Source organism: Clinocottus analis, unplaced genomic scaffold, assembly GCF_023055335.1.
Source record: "Clinocottus analis isolate CAN_PGR_092001 unplaced genomic scaffold, fCliAna1.0.p SCAF_438, whole genome shotgun sequence".
Lineage (NCBI taxonomy): Eukaryota > Metazoa > Chordata > Actinopteri > Perciformes > Cottidae > Clinocottus > Clinocottus analis.
Genome location: NW_027176196.1, coordinates 1 through 9,824, shown reverse-complemented (window position 1 = coordinate 9,824; position 9,824 = coordinate 1). Strand labels below are relative to the sequence as shown.

General features: G+C 39.9%; 1 protein-coding gene across 1 annotated transcript; it reads right to left on the bottom strand.

Moving 5' to 3' along the window:
* Nucleotides 1-5,002: 5,002 nt before the first annotated feature.
* On the bottom strand, nucleotides 5,003-8,465 carry LOC137801802 (proton-coupled zinc antiporter SLC30A8-like; the record flags this gene model as incomplete). Its single annotated transcript, XM_068599174.1, has 6 exons — nucleotides 5,003-5,961; nucleotides 6,042-6,176; nucleotides 6,298-6,403; nucleotides 7,383-7,495; nucleotides 7,942-8,090; nucleotides 8,312-8,465. Coding segments are annotated over 6 exons (803 nt in total), but the record flags the coding sequence as incomplete, so codon positions are not given.
* Between the last annotated feature and the right edge of the window lie 1,359 nt (nucleotides 8,466-9,824).

Sequence of the window (9,824 nt, the reverse complement as noted above, 5' to 3'; positions counted from 1 at the left end):
CTTCTTTGCGCTTGCAAATTTCTTATAATTAAAGTAAAAAGACCGAGAGCTTTTGGCTGCTTTGACGGGACTGATGTCTCTGCCTTGCATTTAGTATTCAGTCTGCTTTGACTGACTTGTTTGTACATCCTGCATCCAAACACAATAAAGAATTGCCTTCCTGAGTGACAGCAGTTTTGTTTTTTGCAAAATAGAGATCCGTCAAGTTACAATCAAAACCAATTATTACTATTTTTGTATATTGCTGTCATATTTTTAAATACTTTGTTTTTATCTTTTGGCTTTTTATGATTACATTCTGCCGTTTATTGTTTTGTTCAGATCTGTTTAATTATATGGTGTCTCCATATTGCCGTTTTTGCGCCTCTCGTGTTTGTGTTTATGGACTTAAAAATGTTGTAAGAGCTTGAGGGCTTTGTGGATGATATGCAAATTAAATAAATAAATAAACAAGACAGAAGGAGAGGCAAACAGGAAACTGAAGTACGCGTGCCACCAACATTTGACCGGCGTGTAGCCAGAGTGAGACAGACCTGCATGTTCCTGAGGAGCTGGAAGATCTCCATGGTCCTAAGGACAATGTCTTGGACCGTCTCCTGGCCGATGCGACACAGAGAGGCTGTGTTGACATCACGTGCTGCCTGGGCCTGCTGCTGCTGCTGCTGTTGTTGTTGTTGTTGCTGCTGCTGCTGCTGTTGTTGCTGCTGCTGCTGCTGCTGCTGCTGCTGCTGCTGCTGCTGCTGCTGCGGTGGCGGAGGCTGCGTGCCAAAAGGCGACACCAGTGGAGGGGTTGTCATGGACACAGCAGGTGAGGATGCTGATGGAGGAGGGCGTGGGTCCAGGTGAAGTTACCGTCTGGTGCTAGTCCACACCAACACACCCTTACATGCCTGGAAGGAGATGAGCAGAGGGAACAGGAGACGACAATGTTGAGAAAAAGGGAGCTAGGAGGAGTGAAAAGAGTTTTTTCTGAGAAGAGTAATCACATTAATGTTTAAGGACATTGGCAGGACGTTTAGCTTGTTTCCCCCGTCAAGCTATTTGTTTATTGTTGTTTGCATTATTAGAGGAGTCGCTGGCAGTAAAAACTCACTCAGACGCACTTCAACAACACTCATACAAATGAGTATAAGATAAGATGTAAATCTCAGCAGTACAAATGAGAATCCAAGACATATAATAGTGCAGAAGTTAGATATACGGATGTAATATATGACAAATATTAAACATAAGATGAAACAATTATTTGCGGCACACAGGAAAGTGGTGTGTGTGGTTGAGCCACCGCTCACACCTGGATACATTGTAGCCCTCACAGCTGAACCGAGGCGCTGCCTAGCTAAACGCATCCAACACTGACAAAAGTCTAAGAGCTAACATTTTAGCCGTCTCTATAAAGTTGTGTACCGGTTTTCATGAGCAGTTAAACGTGCCTTTACATCGATACACATCTGCTAAATGTCGCCCTGGACTTCAAACCCCGTTCCCAAAAAAGCGCCCGGCTCTGATATCGGGTTAATTAGCCACCGTGCACGATTGGAGCGGCGACACCAAAGCTAAGTGGACAGTCGCCGCCGCACACGACAGCTTCCTCTCGGTTCATTGTCTGTGTCGTCTCGTGAGTCCCGCACGAGGTGAAACCCGACACGGAGGTGAGTGCTCCTATTTATTCAATAGCACGGTAGACAACCTGTAATGTTACCTGTGTGTTGGTAATTTATCTGTTTTGTTGACATGTCATGCTCCCTGCTTTGCTCCAAGGATGTTTCAGCGACAGCAACTATCGCGAGAGTTCGTCTTGACACCGGGACTTGGTCGCAGTAAATGATGAAGTAGAAGTGCCACTGGAAAATGTCTGTTTCAATATTTAATGTGATTTTTCACGAAAGAGTACATTTTAATCTGCCAGAACTTGTATGTTACATCCTTAAAGATAACATTTGGTCCGTGTTAGTCTTGTTTAAGTGACCTCCTCTCCCCCAATGTTTCAACATGAATGACTTTATTACGGTAAAGCAGGACGCACTGCAAATGTGTTTAGGCTATTTAGGGGAAACAGCGCCACATGCTGGTCTACTCTGATACAACAGCCAAGTCTCACACGTCTGACTTCATCAGCCCTAAGGCCAATTGACACCACCACATGATCGCTCCTTATGGGTCATTATAACTTTAAATTCAATCCATGAATGGGTATGTTGTCTACTCTGTGTGAAATCAAATCCCTGTGTGAAATCAAATCCCTCAATGGATCCACCCATCCATGTATTACTTAATATTGTACAGCTGTGCTCAGATTATTTTGTGAGTGATCAGAATTTGAATCAATTGGAAGTACAGGAGGTGTCAGAAATGGATATAAGTCAGTAAACGGCTGCTTCTTCAACGTGTGCTCTGTTGTGCAGCAGAATTACTGCTCTGACTTACTGAGACTGAAAATAAGCGCTTTACTGAAAAAAGAAAGGCTTTGCCTTCAGGCTTGAGTGGGGCTGAAAAAGTAGATTATGATGCCTATTACTTAATTTACATTATTCATTCAGATTTGGGGTTACGGGCTGGATTTCAATTTATGTTTTATCTGGAACACATTTTGTGTAATAGTAACCTGTAGTCACGTCTTTTCACTTCTTCTCTTTCTCTGAAAAATCTCTGTATTCGCAACATGCAAAACGGATATGTAAAACCCCTGTGTCAAGTGCACTTGAATGCCCAAAACTTCTTAATTGCAGAGGGAGTTGCTGGTTAGCTTGCCAGAATGACTGAGCGTTACTTTTACAATCCCCATCTGCCATAAAGCCAGACCAACTGAGGCGTGCCATTTGGAAATGGGTTTCTCCGTAATGATCCAGCCTGTCTTCTTATTGCCTTTAATTGGGACAAGAGAGTAACGAGAAGGTGAGTGAGTAAAAAGGCAGGCGGTGAGTGAATATACTTACAATGAACTATGTTCATTCACACACCACATTCATGGGAAAAGGTTGTAAAAAAGCAAATTTGTGTGGGTTCTCATTTTGTTTGTGTGTGTGTGTGTGTGTGTTTATAATGGGGGCAGAGCTGCAAAGACAGCTGTCTACAGGCCCTTTGCTACTTGAGATATCATCTATCACTGATCAAAGTGAAACAAGAAACAAGAGAATGTATTGATCACATCAAGGCAATCTGATAAAAAATAAAGTATTGATTTTTTTTTCATGTTCATGTAATCAAACCTCACGGAGACAATACATTCCTGTAAATTCAAACATTTGAAATCAAAGACCTTTATTTATCACAGGGCAATGCATCTGATTTCCTCATGAGGTACATCATGTGACGTTGCATGGTATGGGGGCATCTGGCATAACACAATCCGGTAACACAGATTACCTTTAAACTGACGGCACCGCCTCATCTCACCGACGAGAGAAAGAGGGGTGACGAAGTGATAGCCGATGGAGGAAAAGAAGCAGAGAGAGGAGAAGTAAAAACAGTTAGAGAGCAAAAGATAACCCCATTTTTATTCAAAATACTCCTTGTGAGGAAACAAACCGCGTAATAATTATTAGCCGAGGGGGTATCAGGACTAAAACGGATTATCTTGCCACGTAGTGCATTACTCATGCTTTAATTAAGCACACACTGATCTGGTCCCTCCGGGGTTAAGTTCGAAAGGAGAGAGAAAGGAGCACGATGGTCTGCTCTGAAGGCAGCGGCACGTAAAGGCCATTCCACTGGACACAGCAACTTTCACGTCCGTGGAAACAAGCGTGAGATTAGTGCAGCTGAAGGTATGGGATAAAGCAGTGTGGGTGGCAGGGCGAGTGTGTGTGTGTGTGTGTGTGTGTGTGTGTGTGTGGGTGGGTGGGTGGGTGTGTGTGCGTGTGGCTGAGGAGGGGGAGCAGGTTTCGCGTTCATAACACAGAGGGTTGGTCTTATCCTCAGTTGTTTGAGGATCTTTTGACAGTTCAGATTCAATTTGAGGTTTATAATCTATATGTTTTTGACATTCTTATCATGTTTGGTATTACTGAATATAACTTTTTTAAATTTTATTGCTATTAACATGCATTGGCATGCAATCAACATTACAAAACCAAACAATCACCATGAGGTGGTGTGGATGAAATAGCAGAGGCGGAACTGTCAAAAATGACACGTCCCAACATCAAAGTACGGGATCGCTAACTCAAGTAGTCAATAAGTGATGTCCATCTCCTTAAGACTTTCTATATTACATTTATATTTATACATATTATTATATACTACCCTTCAGAAGCAGCATAAGTGAATCCCAAACCCCAGTTGTGCAGCCAAACTGGCCCAGGAACATAAAACAATAAAAAAAACACACAAACTGGCTTAATGTCAAGGAGCTGGAGGCCCGTTACAGACCCACATGCCCCTCAAGACAATGGATCCATCTGTGGGCTTGTTGCCCAGCAACAGAGGAGCTGGTGTAGGCAGCGAGGTTGAAAATGGATACAGAGCTTCATCATGTAGGATTTTATGACATTGGACTTTGAAAGCAAGACGCCTAAGTATTTGGAAAGGAATATTTTATTGATTTAATTTTGCTTTAAAACTGTACAATGGCAGTGGCGAGACACTGTAGTAAACATACATGTGACGAGAGCATCACACACACGGTACTTCTGAGAATGCTTGTGTGATTGTCACTAAACAGAAGTATCTATTGTTTTATATTTACATACCACATTGTGTGCAAATGGCTGCATCCTCGAGATCTTGATTGTCAGTTAATACTTAAACAGTTTTAAGGTCACAAGGTGAACACTGTAGTTCAAATGTTCCATTAGGATAGTGAGTAGACTTCAAGTGTGTAATAAATTATATATTTATATATATATATATATATTTATTACACACTTGAAGTCTGTACCCAGGCAACCATGCACCACCATCATAAATAATCGCCATGTAATAATCACAATCATAAATAAAGTTAATATGATTACTGCCAGTACACAAGCAGAAGCCTTTGCTCGATAAGAGGAAAGGCAGATTTTCTTTCTGAAATTATTATAACTTTATTTAATCGCAATACAAAATATTACAGCTTCTCAGAGAACACAGGCATGTGGGCTACTAAAGTCCAGGGGTTTACACATTCATTTAAATGATGTAATGCACCGCTGAGGTGAATAAGTGCCACGTGCACATTTAAAGAGGTTACTTCCCCCAAACACAAAGACACAGAACGTCAGAGAAAATCATGCCTACGTGTGTGTGTGTGTGTGTGTGTGTGTGTGTGTGTGTGTGTGTGTGTGTGTGTGTGTGTGTTGACTCTGAAGGGATAACATCAATTGAGAAGTTCCTGAGTTTTACTGCCTTACATTACATTATATTTTTAATTCATCCGTTTCCTTTAAATAAAGGCTTTTTGACGAAAACAATGATGAAAGTCACCAGAATGCTGAAAATCTAAGTGTTTGATGCTTAAGTTTCAACGCTCAAATGTTTTCATTAAAGAAATTCAACCGAATGGTAAAATGTATGGATTCATGAAAAGGGTGAATTTAGTTCATTGTGATTCATAATGCAACACAAATACACACAAAAAAAAAAGCTAATACATCTTGGGAATGCTTCAGTTCATACTTGGGAAGGGTGTGGAGAGAGAGCCTTTTGTCTAAAATTATTGAAATCGTGAACAAGCTTGCCGTTCACACGCGCACATTCTAGTTTTACTTCTTCGGGCCCATCAACACACGAGGCCATGAGGGCACTCGGTCATGTGACCAGAGAAGCAGTGCCGGACGCTGCAGCGTGTCAGAGCTCGGCCTCGTGTTTTCCGATGGGCTCAGGTGAGCGTCCCCTACACCTTGGGCTCCTCACACAGGGTACAACCGGGCTTCAGGTCGGCCTGTCTCTCCATTTGAATGGTAACCGAGTGGAAGTTGAAGGAGGAGACGCAAGCCTGCGTCATTTCTCTGAGGACGGTCTGAGCGTCCACCGTCTCGTCTGTGGGAAGGAGAGGGGGAAATGTCAGCGAAACAAAAAACGGGAGCCTCAATGCCTTGGAGTTTGTGTTATGAGCGCACCTATGGCGACGTGTGCAGTCAGTACGGTCTGGTTCATGGTGAGGGCCCAGATGTGAAGGTTGTGCACCGCCTTCACCCCCTTCACTGCGAGAAGACCGTCCCGCACGTCAGCGTACTTCATCCCCGCAGGAGCGCCTGAGTCGGACAGGGAACATGTGCGGCTTTGTGAAAATATTTTTTTTTTTTAAACATTTAAAAGAACGAGAGGACCGAGAGCCGCAAACTCGGCATACTGCCGTTGTTTTTGGGGCCTCACCATTCATCAGGACAACGAGAATATCCCTCAAGATGGTGATGGTGGTGCACAAGACAAATATGGAGAACAGGAAGGTGCAGATGGGGTCAGCGATCTTATATTCTGGCTGAAAGAAACAAATAAGACAGAACATGAATTTAATCTGGGGTTATCGCACCAAGGCTATCAATTAGCATACGAAGGTTTACTCAGGAGACATTCGGATCTGCGCAGTCAAATCAGCAGACACTGAAATTTCAATGCGCCTGCATACAAGCAGGACATCAAATTAATGTTGTGTTTTTATTGTAAGAGAAGCTAAACATTCGGCAGAAATGGAAACTATTTGAGCTTTCTGCAAACAGCTGCAAGGAGACCGCTTGTGTCCAGAGAATATGGTAGAAATATCGGTGGAATAATAATAATAATACAAATTAATAATATCATCAACATAGTCAGGGATGATTTATTATTATTCCACAATATTATTTTCTGGTTATTTTTCAAACTCTCATTAACTCTGATAACAATTTGATGAGTGATGTGAAAATAAACAACACATTATCAAGAAAAGTATTTATTTAGCTTAATCTTTAATCTGAATACACATTAATAATTACCCTAATGGTATTTTAAGAGGTTTGGGCTCAGTTTTTGTGTTTAGAAATAAAGAAACATTAAATGTGGTATTTAAAAATATATATATTTAGTGTGCTTTCTTTATTTTGTCCTACGTTTCATTGTGTGTTTTTATCTACTGGTGAAAAAGCTTGAATTGCAAAATTTGACAATTTACTTCATATTCATTCATTTCTAGCAGTTAATGCATTGGCCAAGTAATGCAGTACAATTTATATTTAGGTTACTGATTGCTTTAATGGGAAGGAAATGGTGTTTTCTGCCAAAATAAATAAATAACCCGAGAAAACTTTGCTGAACAATGTTGAAAAATGCTGATTTGCAGTAACAAACCAAGTAACACAGAAAATAGCATCGTAACATCTTTTAGAATATTCATCATTGTCACACCTACTCGACACTCTTGGGTTCAAGTTTCACGCTGGAAGACGTCCCGCACTTTGTGCACACCTCGAGAGGCCGCTCACCTTGAAGAAGATGATGATGGCGCTGAGAAACACGCTGGCGCTCTGGAGAAGATCTCCCAACACGTGGACAAAGGCCGCTCGCACGCTGGCGTTGTCCTGCTGAGCCCGCCCTCCTGAAACACAAGTAGTCCAGTAACAGCGCAGGTATACAGAACACTGGGCCGGGGAGGTTACACGATGAATCAGTGTGAATACGTTTCAGTCAGGAACTCTAACCAACTCACTCAAAACCTTTCTGGAAGATAGAAACTGGATGAGAGACACTTATTTCAGCAATTCGGTGCAGCGTCAATGTTTCAACAAACCTTAAAAAAAAAAAAAAGGTCCACATCTTTTACATTTTATCCGTTTTGATTATTCGGCCAGGGTTTCGGCGCAGCGTCGGCCTTTCGGCGGCCCTTGAGATATCCCACATCTTTCACACACTAACGGTGTTATTCAAATTCTAAACGCCGGCGTCAGCCGGTCGTCCTTCGCGCCGACGCGTCACGGTTTCGCGAACACCGTTCGTAGCTTTTGTCACTTTCTTCTCAAGCGTGGTCGTTTGCCAGGAACGTACCGTCGGCAGCCCCGCGCTGCTCGGCGTCGGCCTGGTGCGCGTGGTTGGAATCGTGACTGTGCTTGCTCCCCTTCTCGTGGCTGTGGCCGTGGGAGGAGAGTCCCCCGTGACTGTGGCCGTGGCCGGACTGGTGCAGGACGAGGGCCATGCTTTTGAAGAGAAGGAACAGAGTATTTCAAAAATCAGCTCCAAATACAAACATACCACAGCCTGTCCCCAAGAGTCCATCAAAGTCGATATGGCATTTCCCTCTTCTCCGTATCGGCTTTAATTTAAAAAAAAAATCAAAAAAAAAATCAGGAATATTCAAAGACGCACTGCGCGCCGATAAAAGCGGCACAAATGAAAACAGAGTGCGTATTTTACTCACACAATATTAGCCAACAAAGCACAACCGGAGGTAATGAGCATGATAGTGCCCTCGATGGTGTAGTTATTGCTGATGAGGCGCTGCACGGCCAGGTAAACCAGCACTCCTGTTACCAGCCAGATGGTGAAGACAGACAGCAGAGAACCCAGGATCTCTGCATTTGAGAACAAATGGGACGGAGGGGGATAAATCAGGAGAAGTATCACAAGAGTCGCCGCTGAAATACTGACTCCAGATAGCAGAATCTTCATATAGCACGAAGAAGAACTTGAAAATGGCTTGATATTGAAGTGACAAGACTTTGTGAAACTGTATACGTGCTGTTTGAATGAAGAGATAGGCCCAATCCCAATGTCTATTTTGAGAACTTTCCGTAAGTCAACATTAGATGTTGACTTTGCCTAGGGGAATTACCCTCAATGCATTGCAACGTGAGGTAAAACACACAGTTCCCAATGGAAGAATGGTGACGTAAAAGGGTTATATATATATATATATATATATATATATATATATAAATATTTATATTATATATATATATATATATATATATATATATATATATATATATATATATATATATATATATATATATATATATATATATATATATATATATATATATATATATATATATATATATATATATATATATATATATATATATATATATATATATATATATATATATATATATATATATATATATATATATATATATATATATATATATATATATATATATATATATATATATATATATATATATATATATATATATATATATATATATATATATATATATATATATATATAAATATATATATATATAAATATATATATATATATATATATATATATATTTATATATATATATATATATTTATATATATATATATATATATATATAAATATATATATATATAAATATATATATATATATATATATATATATATTTATATATATATATATATATATATATATATATAAATATATATATATATAAATATATATATATATATATATATATATATATATATATATATATATATATATATATATATATATATATATATATATATATATATATATATATATACATTCATCATACATTTTATTTTGACAAAAACAAGTGAATAAATAATTTAAATGACTCCTCAACTTATGAGGAAGACGTTTGAACCAGTGAATAAAAAAAATAAAATAAATACATAAATTGTACACAATATTTTTAATGTAGTCACGTGGTGTTGCAGTAAAGTGTCGTCCCATTCATATTCACACCGGCTCAAGCTCTCACAGACTCTCACACTCAACCAGTTAGCAGCGGATGTGAGTGAGTCCCTGAGGGTTCAGGACTCGAGGGTTCAGGGTGAAGATTGGGATTGGGCCATAGACTCCTCCTCGGTCCAGCTCTAATTATCAGAGCAACACTTTAAAGATGTTCTGCTCAGATGTGGACCGAAGTACAAAAACTGAATATGCCACAGCTCGAAATCCAACCTGTATTGA